The 16,314-nt window shown below is 37.6% G+C and overlaps 1 protein-coding gene across 1 annotated transcript in view; it reads left to right on the top strand.

Annotated features, from left to right (window-relative positions):
* TTN (titin) overlaps positions 1-16,314 on the top strand; it is a 274,245-nt gene that overhangs the window by 119,541 nt on the left and 138,390 nt on the right. The window contains exons 125-151 of the mRNA XM_062188546.1: positions 875-955; positions 1,132-1,209; positions 1,433-1,516; positions 1,675-1,758; positions 2,046-2,129; positions 2,341-2,424; positions 3,150-3,230; positions 3,535-3,741; positions 4,692-4,769; positions 4,961-5,035; positions 5,237-5,329; positions 6,082-6,159; positions 6,351-6,566; positions 6,782-6,865; positions 7,040-7,117; positions 7,985-8,068; positions 8,333-8,431; positions 8,635-8,718; positions 8,921-9,160; positions 10,669-10,743; positions 11,499-11,573; positions 12,139-12,249; positions 12,818-12,895; positions 14,424-14,492; positions 14,690-14,773; positions 14,920-15,216; positions 16,017-16,097. Of these exons, the coding sequence (XP_062044530.1) occupies positions 875-955; positions 1,132-1,209; positions 1,433-1,516; positions 1,675-1,758; positions 2,046-2,129; positions 2,341-2,424; positions 3,150-3,230; positions 3,535-3,741; positions 4,692-4,769; positions 4,961-5,035; positions 5,237-5,329; positions 6,082-6,159; positions 6,351-6,566; positions 6,782-6,865; positions 7,040-7,117; positions 7,985-8,068; positions 8,333-8,431; positions 8,635-8,718; positions 8,921-9,160; positions 10,669-10,743; positions 11,499-11,573; positions 12,139-12,249; positions 12,818-12,895; positions 14,424-14,492; positions 14,690-14,773; positions 14,920-15,216; positions 16,017-16,097 (2,862 nt within the window). The remainder of the gene's footprint in view (positions 1-874; positions 956-1,131; positions 1,210-1,432; positions 1,517-1,674; positions 1,759-2,045; positions 2,130-2,340; positions 2,425-3,149; positions 3,231-3,534; positions 3,742-4,691; positions 4,770-4,960; positions 5,036-5,236; positions 5,330-6,081; positions 6,160-6,350; positions 6,567-6,781; positions 6,866-7,039; positions 7,118-7,984; positions 8,069-8,332; positions 8,432-8,634; positions 8,719-8,920; positions 9,161-10,668; positions 10,744-11,498; positions 11,574-12,138; positions 12,250-12,817; positions 12,896-14,423; positions 14,493-14,689; positions 14,774-14,919; positions 15,217-16,016; positions 16,098-16,314) is intronic.

Below are 16,314 nucleotides of genomic sequence, written 5' to 3'. Positions count from 1 at the left end.
GCGGAGGATTAGCCTGTTAAGCCACGGTGCCGGCCCAAGATGCTTAGTCTTAACATAAGGGCTTGGCCTAGCGCCATCCAGGGTCTGATTCCCACGAGGAAGCCCACCAGTTGTTGTGCTTCCTGGAAGAGGTCATGCTGTTGGGCTTAACCTGGGAATCTGCTGAGCCCAAGGAAAACCCCATCCTTTCTAGAAATGTTTGGAAAAGTTCTCATCACACAGGTCTGATTTCCATTCTGGGCAATGTACATTATAAATTATTTTTAATATACCAGACTAAAAGGAAAGACTCTATCTGATATGTCTTCATTAAGCCAGAGTGGCCTGTTAACTTTGCTTTCAGTATAAAAAGCAAGAGTGCGTTTCACTAGACCTTTCTTTTCTCTAGGCTCAAAAATTGTATGAAGTCTTCTGCTTCTTCTACCATAGCTCCCTCACAAAACTGGGGGCTTGGGCTTTGGGCTTGGGAAAGTCATGAAACATCTTGCAATTCACTTTTAAATCCTTGTGTATATGTTTCTGCCCTGGAGCTTTCAAATCTAGAGTGTTCTTTTTTAAACTTACCTTCAGTTTCTTGTGTTCTTGTTAACTTAGTCTTGAGAATTAGTTGTGGTCCCATACTTTTCCTGTTATTCTTGTGAATATAAGTGTTCTTATATATACACTTTATAACACACTTGAAAGTTAAATTGATGAAACCTTTTTTCTATACTCTTCACTTACCTTCGTTGGCTATTTTAAATGGGAACAATTGGGGATTTGGCCAGAGTTCCATTTATGCAATTTGAATCCCTTTTTGAAGTGATAAATTATGGCTAAGATTAAACATGAAAATCACTACAATCTGTCTTCTTTAAAATTGATGTCTTTAAAGTGATGGAGGAGCCTGAGGAATATGTTGTGGAGGAAAAGCTACACTTTATTTCTAAGAAAGTGGAAGCTGAACCAGCTGAAGGTATTCCGGGTCTTTATCCCTTGGTTGGTTTGTCCCTTCTTTATGTTCTCACATAGCTGGTAGTACCTGTAGAGCAAGTATTGATAAATATCATGTCTAATAAAAAGATCCCTTACATTTTTATTTTTAAAAAAGTCAGAACATTTCCACAAGCATATTTTATAATCTTTTTCAAGTGCCTGAGAAGCATGAGAAGAAAATTGTTCCAAAACCAAAAGTTCCTGCTAAAGTGGAGGAGCCTCCACCAGCTAAAGGTACAATGTCTCTCCAAGAAATGTGACGCCATGTGTCTTGGTAGCTACAATAGTGCCTTTTGTTGATACCACTGTCTGAGTTTTTGTTGGTGCACACGTCTGAACATTTTTTGCTGAGTCTAGTCTTAATGTTTGTGTCTATGTGTGATCTTTTCAAAAAGTGAGTTCTATGTCACTGCTTAGGTAATGAAAGCTAATGCTCTTGAACCTCATCTTTCTAAAGTTCCCGAAGCACCTAAGAAAATTGTGCCAGAAAAGAAAGTTCCCGCTGCCGTTCCTAAAACGGAAAAGGTGCCTCCACCTAAAGGTATATTGGATTTTACTTTGTTCTTGAAAATGTGTGTCTGTTCTTTTATCTTAAATTGACGTCTTCTTCCAATGTTGATAAGAGTCACAAGCAAATATGTGTACCTGTTTAGTGTTTTCCTACTGTATGTTTGACTGTGTTGCCTGCTGTCTTTTAAGTGCCAGAAGAGCCAAAGAAACCAGTTCCAGAGAAAAAGGTTCCTCCCAAAGTGATTAAGACAGAAGAACCTCCCCCAGCCAAAGGTAAAAGAGGTCCCCACCACAAAAACTGGAAACATTTGTCTTGTCTTTTTCTTCCTCTTGCTGCTGTCCTTTGGGTCACATTTTTCGATGTATGTTATTGGTGTATTGGTGGCAGTGGTGTATTATTGCCTTGTCTTTGGGTGGAGTATTCTTATTTGTTGTGATGTTTAGCTGTGTGTGTATTGTAAATTCTTTTCATCAAAAATCGCAAGACTTTCTGGCTGATGTATTTTTTTAAAACCCCCTGTAAGCAGTATAAATCCCTAATCCTTAAATTGTCTTTGAAGTGACTGAGACGCACATGCAAATTACCCAGGAAGAGAAAGTTCTTGTTGCTGTAACTAAAAAAGAGAAGCCTCCTAGAGCCAGAGGTACTTCCGCCCCTTCAGTGCCCAGTGTGGCACTTGCCCTGCTCTCTTTACTAAGTGCACTGTCTGTGGGTGTTGGTTTTTGTTTTAGCCATTGCTTTATGTTTAAAATAATGACGATGTCAAGTCCTTGATGTTGGGGTCTCTACTCTATGACTATCTTTGTGGTTTGAATGAGGAAAACAGTTCTTTAAAGTGAAATCTATCTTTAAAGTGCCAGAGGAACCCAAGAAAGCTGTTCCAGAAGAGAGGTTTCCTAAACTTAAACCTAGAAGAGAAGAGGAGCCACCTACGAAAGGTAAATAGACTTTAAGAAAAAAAAAATCAAAATAAGCAACAGCTGTTAGAACTAATTTAGTGGAATGGGGTTCATTAGAGAAAATAAAGTAACTACATATTATGAAGTAATGTAAATATGCTATCTTATGTTTCTTCAAAAATAAGCATTTCTGATACTAACAAAAACTTTTTAATCTAAAAAAAAAAAAGTGAGGCTTCTCCCAAACATGTGTAGTTTTCCCTAGAACATGTTTGTTCTGTCTCTTTGTCCATATACTAAACTCATCTGCAAAATGATTTTTTACATGACAATGTTAGACTACGTTTCTCATTTTTTAAATCTTTAACTGCCTACTTATGCCAGTAGAGCTTATGAAAATACCTTATAATTAAGGTGAAGAAACTATTTATGTAACACAAGTTTCTGTCTACTGCTTGTACTTATTTGATAGTCATTATTTCTGTTATTCAGTTTTCTTTTTTCAACTCTCTTATAAATGGTAGTTGATTGTCCTAAAGTTATTCAGTGTCTTTGGAGCATTAAATAGCTACGACAAAAGTATTCGTGTGTATATTACACCATGTTTATATCCGTGTCTGTTGCTTTTTCTTGCCTTTTAAATGAAAAGTTTACACACCACTGGTATGGTTTTTGTTTGTCTTTGGATTGTTCGTACAAGATTTTTCTTAACACATATAGGTTCAGAATCTTGCCATTCACTTTTAATAATTACTCTTTTAAAGTGACAGAAGTCAGAAAAAGAGCTGTTAAAGAAGAAAAAGTATCCATTGAAGTGCCAAAGAGAGAACCTCATGCTGCAAAAGGTACATTTGTTATGCCTCAGTTAAACAATAGGAAGCATGAAACTTACCCAACTCCTTGCTCGCTAGTTCCCATTTGGCTCCTATACATTAGGAGCTTTCTGTTGACTCCAGGCAGGGACTCTAACCTCTGAAACCTCAGTTAACACATGGACATTTTCTGGTATCTTGAGCAGCTAAGAACAGTCAGGGTCCCCCTTAACCAGTGCATGAGACCATCACAAAGGAGTGACATCAAAACACACAGTCACACTCACCCCTAAATGAGCTTCAAATGAAATGCTGCCTGTTGTCAATATTATTCCAGAAGTAACAGTAACAGAAGAAAAAGAATGGTCCTACACCCGAGAGGAAGAAACTGTGTCAGTACAACGGGAAGAAGATTATGAGGACTATGAAGAATATGATTACAGGGAATTTGAGGACTATGAGCCAACGGAAGAATATGACCAATATGAGGAATATGAGGAGCGGGTGGCTGAACGCCGGGAAGAGTATGAAGAGTATGTCACAGGTACGAGCAGAACTGCAAACCTGAACCCAAATAAGTGTGTGCAGAACACACCAGGGCAGGGGAAAATGTCGGATGCCCACAGAAATGTGGAAAGTCTCTGTTTCACTTGGTAAATCCAGAATTCCTTTTTCTTGGATAATTTCTATTTAAAAAAGCTCTGTAAATCTTAAGGCTAGTGTTACACTTGGATTCTGGAAACACCGACCCTCCTGATATTTGCTGATCTGTGAGACGGCAAATGTCTCCAAGTTTCTCCTTCCAAACAGTTAAGAGTTCATTTTGAGGTGCCCGTGAACTTCCTTGTACATGATCAAAGGCATCTCTGTATCTTTTATTCTGTTACTATCTTCAAGCACAATATGCTATTAAGCAAATATACTGCCTCCAGGATTCCTGTCATCAAAAGTTGATAATGTCTGCTTCAAAAGTAAAGACAGACAAGAAAGCTTACATGAATAGTTGTGTTTCACTGAATGTAGAGGAGATGTGTGAGCATATAGTTTTGATTCCAAAGAATTTATTTATTTTATTCTTGGAATCAATTCAAATTGGAATTTTGAAATGAATCACTATTATTTACCAAATTCTGTTTCTGATGTTTAATTGCCCAACTTTGAGAAAATTTGTAGTTTTACAGACAGCATTAAGAAAAAAACAATATTATAGAAAGAGGAGTTTTAGCCATGACTTTGTATATTGGAAGTAAAATGAGAAATTTACTGTGCTAAAATGGAGGTATATTTGATTGAAGGAAATAGCCAGGAGGAAAGGGTAACATAAGGTTGTTTAGATCTTTTAGAGCTAATTCTGGAGGGACCTTCTTGCCATTTGAGGTTATGACTTTGTTATACATGTAAGACATAATGTTATGATTCTTTGATTCCATTTAAGAAATACTTTTGGCCTGTGTTCCAAAGTCTAACGTTAAGTACCCGTGTGTATTTTCAAAGAACCCAAGAAGCCTATCCCAGTAAAGCCAGTGCAAGAAGAACCTGTTCCCACAAAACCCAAGGCACCACCAGCTAAAGGTAGAGTAAGAACAATATTACCAGTTATGAGACCTTTGTTTCCTGCCTGTCTGTCTACTATCAACATGTGTGGCAGCGTATCAATGATGTGTACTTGGAAATTAGGTTGTATATTGTATTTCTTAACTTTTTGCTCTTATTACCTCTTGAGAAAACTGGTTTTGAGATTTCTTAATGTTAATATTTTAAAGTGCCGAAGAAACCTGTCCCTGAAGAAAAAGTACCAGTTCCCATTCCTAAGAAACTCAAACCTCCACCACCCAAAGGTACATCACAGAGTAATAAGTACCCAAACAACGTTGGTACTTATATTCTGTAACCGTCTTACTGTCCTGTCTGATGTGCTCTGTTTTCACTGAACAAATCATTCAGTTCCCAAGTCTTCCGTTTCAGTTGTCCGTGTCTATTTGTTATACAATATTCTTAGGATTGGTTTTAATGCTCCTTGATAATTAATATCTTTAAAGTGCCTGAAGAACCAAAGAAAGTTGTTGAGGAAAAAATACGTATTTCAATTACCAAACGTGAAAAAGAGCAAGTGGCTGAACCAGCTGCTAAAGGTATAATGATTTCCTTCTTAGATTATGGTCTTTTATAAGATGTCTTTTGAAATTAGTGTAGCTGTGTTTTTCTTTACTTTGTCGTTTTCTGTCTTTTAAATTAATTCTAAGAGAATGTTGGATGTAAATAATCAGTAAATACAAGATAAGAGGATAATGTTACCTGTAAGAGGAAAAATTATTTGAAAATATGTCTATGTCTTCTTTTACAATGGTTGTGTCCTACCCCATGACTATAGTACATACAAAATACAGTGTTTAGATTTAAAAATCAATGACCACTTGGCATATTCCTGATTTACCTAAATCGATGTAATGGTGTAATACTATTTGCCAAAGTGTGATTAACTGTTTATTCTAAAATAATATTAAAGATTAAAAAAAATAGGTCAGTGTCCAGCCATTTTTTTCCCTGCTTTATGCTATATATGAAGTAACCTCCTGTAATTCAGGAAGTGTGCTAACCCAGGAGTAAATATGGCTTCTCATTGAAGGATGTTTCTTACAGAGACATATTTGAACACTAAACATCCATGACATTTAGGCTTTGCTTGCTCACACTTACTTGAGTAAATATTTCTGAGAGGTTCATTTTGCTTCCATTGCTAACAAACTTTCTTGGGGATGAACAGTTGCATTTCTATCATAGTAAATACAGCTACAAAAGTGTTCTATCTATTTAAAATACAACAAAGCAAGCATTGTCTGGCTGGTTTCCAACACTGAAGTTTTCTTATACTTAACATTTCAAGTGCCCATGAAGCCCAAGAGGGTTGTCCCAGAAGAAAAAGTACCTGTCCCTAAAAAAGAAGTAGCAGCACCTGTCAGAGGTACCTAATGCCACTCCTTTGAATGGGTGTTTGTCTTCTTTGGTGTTGAGTTCGTGTGTAGTTCTATGTGTGAAGTTCTTTTATGGGAAAGGGAAAACCTAGTCTTTCTTTTCTTGTAAATGGGATTGTGTTCCTAAAGTGTCTTAATTTTGTTGAGTAATTGGAAAATGTCCAACTTAAAATCTTTAAAGTACCAGAAGTGCCTAAAAAGCGAGAACCAGAAGAGGTTGCCTTTGAAGAGGAAGTTGTATCCCATGTGGAGGAATATCTTGTAGAAGAAGAGTACCTTCATGAAGAAGAGGAGTACCTTCACGAGGAAGAATACCTTCATGAGGAAGAAGAATACATTCATGAAGAAGAAGAGGTCATAGCTGAGGAAGAAGTGGTGCCACCCATACCAGTCAAAGGTAGATTGTGTCTCTTGCAAGGCAAAGATGTCCAGCAGTTCCTTTGGAGTCTAACTATCTGGCATGGCCAGATTCTGGGGGCTATTAGCACCAGTGACCAATTCTTATTTTAGAAGCAGATATTTTTCTGTGCTGGAGTCTGATATCTGTAGATGCTTTTCATATTTTACATCTTTTCTGCAACATTCCCAAAATTCTTTATAATATCTTTAAAGTGCCTGAGGTACCCAAGAAACCTGTTCCAGAAGAGAAGAAACCTGTTCCTGTTCCCAAAAAGAAGGAAGCCCCACCAGCAAAAGGTATACCACCAATCCAATGAGAGCTATAGGGGAGATCTTATCTGCCTCTAAATAGTTATCTTCTGAGTACAAAGCCTGTATGTGTTGCTGTCCATTGTTAAAAGCATTGAATGTGCTTTGTGTGGAGGTCTTGTTTTAGTGGCTAGAACTTAACAGTAAACAATGTCTTTAAAGTGCCTGAGATTCCTAAGAAGCCAGAGGAGAAGATTCCTGTGCCTATTCCTAAAAAAGAGAAGGCTCCACCAGCTAAAGGTATATTCCTTTATAACCTAGCAGTGTAATACTGTAATAACTTGCCCATGTAGAATAACTTGGTGAGCCATGGCATTGCTTTCCACCATGACAATGTTCATTAACATCAGTGCCTGGAGCAAGTGTTGTGCTCAGCAGGTTAAGCTTCCACTTGGCAGGTCTGTGTCCCATATCAGAGTACTGGTTGGAGTCCTGGCTACTCCACTTAGGATCCAGCTCCCTGCTAATGTGCCAGGGAAGTAGTAGATAATGCCTCAAGTACTTGAATTCCTGCCACCCATGTGGGAGACCTGATTTGGGTTCTTGGCTCCTAGCTTTAGCCTGACCCATCCCTCACTATTGTGTCCATTATGGGAGTGAACCAGTAGATAGATGCTCTCTCAAACTCTCTGCTCCCTCTCCCTCTCTTACTCTTCCCTTCTCTCTCTCCCTCTCCATCTCTGTCACTCTGCAACTATCAATGCCTAGGCAAGAACCACTCAACTGGTCAAAAGGGCAGTGTACCATGTATTCATCTCTGAATTTGGCCATGAAAGCATATTTATTCATGCTTATTGCTTGGTTCCTCCTCTGTAGTACAAAGTTCCCAGTGTAAAAGAAATTCTTTTATGCAATGTCAAAATGGGAAACCATCACTTATCAAGCATCATGTTTTGTCCTTATCATCAGTTCGTGCTTTTATACTGTTTGTTTTTATTTTAATTTTTGTGCATTTTCTGGCTTGTGTTTTGTGGCTGTTATTATCTTCAGTCTTAAAGTGAAGTTGTTTGAATCTCTATGATGTTTCTATGTTTCTATGATGTTAACTGCTGGATTTTTATCTATGGGTGAAAAATGCGACACTAACCCTGCTTGATATCTTTCAAGTTCCTGAAGTGCCCAAGAAACCTGTTCCAGAGGAGAAGGTACCAGCACCAGTTCCTAAAAAGGTGGAAGCTCCACCAGCCACAGGTACATAAACTTAAAATGTTGCGACATTTTTAAAATGTCACATTTGCATGTGAGTAAAAAATTAATTTTCAATTCAGTGCTCTTCAGGGATGCAACTCTTTAATATTACTTCTTTATGGAGAACAACAGATTTTATTTTTTAAAATACAATGCTTCCTGGAATTTCTTTGTCAATTTTTTATTACCTTATTTTAATCTTTTTGGAACTGAGCTTGGATTACGCATTTCTATGTTTTGTGAAATGTTTCTCTAAATGTTTTCAAGTGCCAGAGGTACCCAAGAAGCCTGTGCCAGAGAAGAAGGTGCCTGAGAAGAAGGTACCAGTTCCTGCTCCGAAAGAAGTAGAGGCTCCACCTGCAAAAGGTACGGCATATCATCCCTTAAGGATTGCAGAAAGACCTCACGTGGAGGTCTGCCCACATACAGTTCTCCCTTAATATTACACCTTCCTGAGAAGCGTCTGTCTTACTAGAAATATGTCGAGGATGTCATGATTGTTTTTCGTGTCAATGGCTCTAAGACATTTTAAAAGAACACATTCTTAAAGACCAATAATATCTTTAAAGTGCCAGAGTTGCCCAAGAAGGTCATCCCAGAAGAAAAGAAACCAACACCTGTTCTGAAAAAAATGGAAGCTCCACCAACCAAAGGTACATTAATAACAGACCCAGGGCAAAATGAGGCTTCACTGGTGTTCTTCAGCATCACTAATTGTAATTAACGCTTGATGATATTCGTATTGATGATCGTCGATGCTTTGTGTCCCAGAATACTTGCTTTCTGTGTTGTCCTATTGTTGTGGGTATTTTACATAAAAGGGATGCTGGTACGATTCAGTATGTATCTTTAAAGTGCCCAAGAAACGTGAAGCTGTCCCAGTTCCTGTAGCCTTCCCTCAGGAGGAGGAAGTTGTATCTGAAGAAGAAATTGCTCCTGAAGAGGAAGTTCCGCCTGAGGAAGAAGAGATTCCTCCTGAGGAGGAGGAATTTGTACCTGAGGAAGAAGAGATTCCTCCTGAGGAGGAAGAGTTTGTGCCTGAGGAAGAGGAGGTGCTTCCAGAAATTAGACCCAAGGTTCCAGTGCCAGCGCCAGGTCAGCAGCTCTTCTTGGAATCAGCAGAGACTCCTTTGTGTTGAATTCTTTCCGTCCTTTTGTTCGTCTCCAGTTGTATTGAGGCTACTGCCTGTTGTTTGCCGTGTAAATCTCAGAAATTTTCCCAGTGTGTCCACTCTCTTTATTATGTCTTCTTTATCTGAGTCTTTTTTGTGTGTCTACTCTAAAGTACCTGCATGTTTTTTTTTGTGTTTATGCTAAATTGGCTAAATGTCTTTCCAAATCGTGTGCTATGAGTTGTTTGTGGTCTTATTCTCATGTGTCTTTTTGTTATCTATACAACACTGTGCCTCTAGTTTTTAATGTCTTACAATGAAATGTTTTGAAGTGCCTGAAGTGCCAAAGAAAACTGTACCAGTGAAGAAAGTCCCTGTTCCCGCTCCCAAAAAAGTGGAACCTCCACCACCACCCAAAGGTACAGAAGGCTCCACCTCCCCAGAGTGAACACACGCTGTCCACCCAGCACAGATAAATTATAGTACAACTAGGTGCTACGGAAAATTATATTTATAAAATGGTTCAGGAATACCCATTTATTTTCATTGGATACAAAACAGTATGCAAGTACAACAAAAGAAAGTATTGTGCCAATTTCTGATAATTTCATTAAATATCATAATTTTCATGGAAATATTTTTGCAAGGCTACATTATCTACAGATAAAAACTTACTTAAAATATGATCAATAAATATTTCAAAATTTCACCCTTTAGGCAATTTCTGTTAGGCTACTTTATTCTATATGACTTTGTAATGCCAAGCTGAAAAGAAAAGAGAAAGATTAATGTATTTTTTCAAAAACTGAGTAATGGTCTACATCTTGAAATATGTATATATATGGAAGCTTGACAGGTTTTGATGTTAGCCTTGGCTTTATACCTTGCTGTAGTATTCTGAGTAAGTTCTTTATCCAGTCTGAACCTCAACTTGCTCTTCTATAAAGTTACGATGTTACTATGCATCACCTGTGGGTTCAGATATTAACGTGAGGATACAATAAAGTATGTTGTAAAAGTATTCCATCATTAAAGGAATAATATCCAAATTTGACAGATTTGGTCAACTCATAATACAAGACATAATGAATGTGTTTATGCCTTAAAAGTCAATGATATTTTCTGCAAAAAATCATGGCATTGCTACTTAAAACAAGCATAATCCTTCCACAGGCTAGGTAGTCATATACTCAATGAAATGAAAAAGCTGATCCCTTTCTGGGTTTAAGGATTCAGGAATATTACTAGATGAGATTTAACAAATTCCTTTTGATTATTTAAATGGATGAAATGACAGCGCCATCCTCTGATAATCAAATATGTTGCTGCTCCTTTGCTATAGAAATCCTAATCATGTCCCACCTTTGGGCTCCGTATTATATTGCATACCTATCCTGTTGCATGTTGGTCTTCCTGTGTGTGCACTCCTTGTTTTCTCTCTCTATTTTGTCTGTCAATATAAATTCTTACCACGAAATGCTGTCTTTAAAGTGCCTGAGCTCAAGAAGAAAGTGCCAGAAAAGAAAGTGGCCGTTCCCAAGAAAGAGGAGGCTCCTCCAGCCCCAGGTACTGCTACTCCCAGGCAAATCCCACTTTCACCTGTAAAAGCCACCCATTTCTACATTTGTAACACAACTCATATTGTTGCTGTGTCTATTGTCATCATGTTTGTGAAACCACAATTACAAAATAAAATACTATCTTTAAAGTGCCTGTGGTACCTAAGAAACCTGAACTGGAAAAGAAGGTGCCTCCTGCTGTTAAGAAACCAGTGGCTCCTCCAGCCAAAGGTACTTCATCCCGTGACAGGGATGTGTTTGCTGCACCCATGTTGAACTGTGGGGCTGCCACCCAGGACGTTCAACATACATGTTTGCCATGTGTTGCTTGTCATTGACACTTGTCATTCATGACTCTGTGGCACCATGTTTGTGTTAAGTCAATTTTTCCTCTTTGTGTTGGTGTATTTGATGTTGTTGTTGTTTTTACCTATGTTGTTTGTAAAATGTAAAACTACTAAAATCACGTATCTTTAAAGAATCAGAAGTACCTAAGAGAGCAGCTCTGAGGTACCCATTGCTCTTCCTGAAAACGTAGAGGCTCTGGGAATAAAAGACAGAAGATCTCTGGAATAGACTCTCAATCTTAAACCACAAACCTCTTCATTCTTTTCTCATTAACTGAGTCTGTGTAATGTCAATGTCAACTTGTGCACATACATTGTGATATTTACTCTTTGTGGTGCTGAAAATGGGAAACTTGGTCTTTATTCTTCTTTGCTTCTTGCATTTAAGTGCCTAAAACAATCACTATCTTTTAAGTTCCTGAGGTGCCTAAGAAAGTAGAAGAAAAACGGATCATTCTTCCTGAAGAAGAGGAAGTTCTGCCCACCGAAGGTACACGACTTTCTAAGAAACCATCATTCCAAAGTAATTGTTGTCCTGTGACTTGTTTACTATTTGAAGGACATAAATGCACATTTCATCCCTGAATATAAGAAATTATCTACCCAATAGAAATTGGGCAAGCAAACTAACACCACTTCAATCTCCTTCTTGCATGTTTAGCCTGTTTGTTTGTCCCGTGTTTTATTTTAATGAGTGTTTGAAGGCAAATCATATTTTCTGTGGGAAATATTCCATCAGTGACTTGGTTGGCAATTGTGGAATAAGCTTATCCAAAATAAACTTCAGTTAATCCTGGGGAACTGGCACGGAAAATCTACCCCTCTCTTCAAACAAGTCCACCACCATTAGGAAATAATGATACTTTGAATTTAATCCTCTGTGGCCCTTTCTAGTTCTAAAATGCTGGGAAGCTTGAAGACTCAGCTTTAATTTTTGAGGTCTAGTGAGTTTTCGCAAGCATTTGTGAAAGGCTAAGAAGTTTGATGATAAATCGCTTTGGTCTAATATTCAAAAGAATGGTAAAAAAAATTATTAAATAATAATCTTTCCCAAGTGGTTGAAGAACCTGAAGAGCCTATTCCAGAAGAGATCCCAGAGGAACCACCTAGTGTAGAGGAGGAGATTGAGGAGGTGGAGGAGGTGGAAGAGGTTGCGCCACCTAGAGGTACAGGACGTTCACATACTTGGTGTTCTAACTAATTCTCAGAAATTCTCTAATATTCACATCTATCAATGATAAACTAAAAATTACTTATTCATAGCATCTGAACTTTCATAATCCCTTTTTTCCCTTTTCTTATTACACCTGCAAAACAACTAAAAATGAGATTATTTTTCTGCTATTGGCACGTTAGTTTTTTTCTGTTCAGGTCCTTATGTAACATTTTCTTCTGGATTTTAATCTTTCATTTGTCATTAGCACTAGTGTCCAGAAAAGTATGTCTATGGTGAGGGTTTCACTTGAGTAATTCTTCACCCATTATTCTGGAAGATGATCACAATGTTTCCTGTAAATGATGCTGTGTTTGCTTCTGGTATTTCTAAGGGATATCCTTTACACCCCTAGTGTTTCTACTTCCTATGTAACATTAACATGTAAGTCACTAATATCTTTTTTAAATGAACCAATCTTTTATGGTGTTTTTTATTTATTTACTTATTTTGGTCTATTGATGTTTCTGTTCTGTTCATTGCATGTCATTTTTCAAAATGTCCATAAAATATCTTTTAAGTGCCTGAAGTGGTTAAGAAAGAAGTGCCTGAAGCACCACCTCCTGTTCCTAAGAAAGTAGAGGCACCACCAGCTAAAGGTATAGCAAGTTGTTAATAATATCTTTAAATTTCCATCCATTTTCTTTCTAAAAAGTCTGTCTTCTTTCACTGTTTTCTTGCAGTGATTAAGGTAGCAAACTAATTAATGACCAGTAAAAATATAACTCATTTCTTTTCCAGAGTGTTAATGGGTGATTTGTGTATGTGTATATGTGAATTAGTCTAGAATCTTCTTACTTAAATAGTTGTGAATTTTATTATGACAGTACACCTCTTGAGACTCGAATATGGGATAGAGGATGCCTTTTTCTCACATTATATTCCTAGATTTTATTCCATTACTTAAGTATATTTTTATCATAGGTTATAGTAACTTTTATTCTATTATTTTATAGGGGAAAACCTATTCTTTTTAAGCTTTATTTATTTGTTTACTGAAAGGCAGAATTACATAGAGGCATGGAAAGACAGAAATTTTCCAACTGCTGGCCCACTCTCCAAATGGCTGCAATGGACAGAGGTGGGCCAGGCCAAATCTAGGGGCCTGGAACTCCATCCAGGTTTCCCACATGGGTGGCAGGTGCCCAAGCACTTGGGCCATCCTTTGCTGCCTTCCCAGGTGCATTAGCTGGGAGCAGGATGGAAAATAGAACAGCCAGGACTCGGAATTGGCATCTATGTTGGATGCCAGCATTGCAGGCAGCAGCTCAACCCACTATGTCACAATGCCTGCACAGGGAAAATCTGTTCTAATGCTTGGCTTATAACTGTTTCAGAGGACGGTATGTCCCTCTTATAACATTTAGCCTAATCACTCAAGAATATTACAATATTTCTGCTTCTCACTGCTTCTTCAATTAATTCTTCAGCTAGTGCTCCAAAACAACTAGATTATGCTGTCTCAATCCTCATAGACTCCTCAACAAATACAGTTTTCCCTTGATAATCACACAGATTAGCCCTAGGACCCCCTAGGATGCAGAGATCCTTGGAAGCTCAAGTCCTTTATATGAAATAGCGTAGTGTTTACTCATAACTTATGCATATCCTCCTACATACTTAAATCATCTCTAGATTATTCAGGTAATAATAACAGGGGGATACCTGTGCTAATCTGGAGAGACACAATGGGGTTAGGCCTCACTAGATTTTCAATCAGAGGTTAGTTGACCCTGCAGCTGCAGCATCCGTAGGTATGGAGGTAGGCTGTACGGTTGTTCCTAGCATCACACGAGGCTGGGATCTGAAACACTATTCATCACATCTTTTTTAAATTAAAAAAGGAAATAGGCCCAATATTGGGCATCTCTACCATTAAAAAAAAAAGAGAGAGAGATAGACCAGCACAGGTTCTCTGTGGACTTACTGTCTTCTTCAAAGGGCCTGGTTAGCACAAATGAGTGCTTTGGGGAAGTACCTTTATTGCCTGTAAAATTGGCATCCGGTAGTACTGTATGACCTCTTAGATACCTGGATGACTGTAAAGTTGATATTGTTTCTGATGTTTTTATTTCATGTTTATTATTGCACACTTTTGGCTAACTAAAACATCTAATATCTTTAAAGTGCCAAAGAAGGTTCCTGAGGAGAAAGTACCTGTTCCTGTTGAGAAAAAAGAGGCACCTCCCGCCAAAGGTATATTTCCTCATTTAAGCCAAGCTTCCTCTTTTATCTTTTCTAAGTCTGTTAGGTTTTGTCTCTGTGTCTTAGTTGGTTTTGATGTCTTTTGTCTATGAAAACTTACTCTTGACATCTTAAATATTAAAACTATATCTTTAAAGTGCCTGAAGTACAAAAGAAAGTCCCAGAAAAGAAAATACCAGAAAAGAAAGTCCCAGAAAAGAAAGTCCCAGAAAAGAAAGTCCCAGAAAAGAAAATCCCTGTGCCTAAAAAAGAAGCTGTTCCCCCAACTAAAGGTATTTTTGGAAAGATCTTTAATTTTTCATGTACTATTGCATGCAATCCTTTTCTTTTTCGATTTTTTGTTCATTTAATATGAATTTACATCTTTGTTTCCTCTGTGTTTAAAAAAATGAATCTCTTAAAATAGATGCTCTTGCACGGAGAACTGTCCTTGAAGAAAAAGTATCAGTTGCCTTCCACCAGGAGGAAGTAGTAAAAGAAAGAATAGAATTAGAACTAGTAGAAGCACAAGTAGAAGAAGCTCTTGAAGAAGAAGAGTTCCATGAAGTTGAAGAATATTTTGAAGAAGAAGAGTTCCACGAAGTAGAAGAATTCATCAAAGTAGAAGAACGTAGAATTCAAGAAGAATATAAAGCTGAAGAAGTCCATAGGGTAGTCGAATTTCTTGAGGCCGAAGAAGTGGAAGTTTATGAAAAGCCAAAAGCTCCACCTAAAGGTATAGGGAATTCTGCAGATATTACAAATTGTTGTATCTTGCTCACACTGATTTTTTTTTTGAAAGTAGAGTTTTGCATGTAGTTTACAACATTAGAACCACCATGAAATAGCATAGATGTGAGTTTAAACTATTTGATGCAAAAAAACCTGATATTGAGTTCCAGTTCACCACACGGAGTGTAAGTTAGCAGACAAGGAGGTATGTGTGATGTCTACTTGTCTAAGGAAGTCCTTGTTTGAATTTGTGGATTCTTTTGAAAACCTAATGAAGAATGTTATGTGATTGTTACAGATACCAAAACTAATCAGTCACCTATGCAATGAGAAAGAGACTCCTCGGTCACTGAGGAGCATCCAGGTTCAGGACAAACAATTGTGGCTTTGTTAACACCTCAATCAACTCTTTACAAACTCATAATCACTCACCAGAAGCTTTTGCCATTATATTTTCATTAGGAAATTAATATTAAGAAAGTAAATGAAGTGCCGGTGGTGACACCTATATTTTTGTATATTCAGAGTATAAATCCCAGCAGAATTAAGTTCTCTATAATACTACAGATCTTACACAAATTAAAAATAGAGGTGTAATATGAAGGAATATGTCTGTGTGTGTGCTTAGGATGTATAGTCAATCTATATCATAGGTGATATTTAGCAAAATGAAACCTTTTGTGGAAATACTGAAATAGGAAATAGATAGAATCTTTTGTGAGCCTTTATTGTACTAACTTCAGTAGTAGTGCTCCACAGCATGTTATGAGTTCATTCTAAACCAAAGCACTAATATCTTTGAAGGGCCTGAGGTAACTGAGAAAATCGTCCCTCCAAAAAAACCACCCTTTAAAGTGGTTCCTCGAAAAGAGCCACCAGCTAAAGGTATTTGGTGAAAGTGACTGACCTGGCTTTATGTGCAGCGCCTTGGCTACCATACATGTTTGCAGTCCACTCAATGGTTTTCTTCTGTGTTCTGTGTTTCTACAAGAAACTAACCTCTTGCAAGTGGCTTAAGGACCAGAAGAAGTTCTTCCCAAAAGGACAGTTGCTCTTGTTATGCCTAAACTATCTAAAGCAAATATCCCTATTAACGAAATAG

This window comes from Lepus europaeus, chromosome 1 (genome assembly GCF_033115175.1).
Source record: "Lepus europaeus isolate LE1 chromosome 1, mLepTim1.pri, whole genome shotgun sequence".
Lineage (NCBI taxonomy): Eukaryota > Metazoa > Chordata > Mammalia > Lagomorpha > Leporidae > Lepus > Lepus europaeus.
This window is presented reverse-complemented; position numbering and strand designations above follow the sequence as displayed.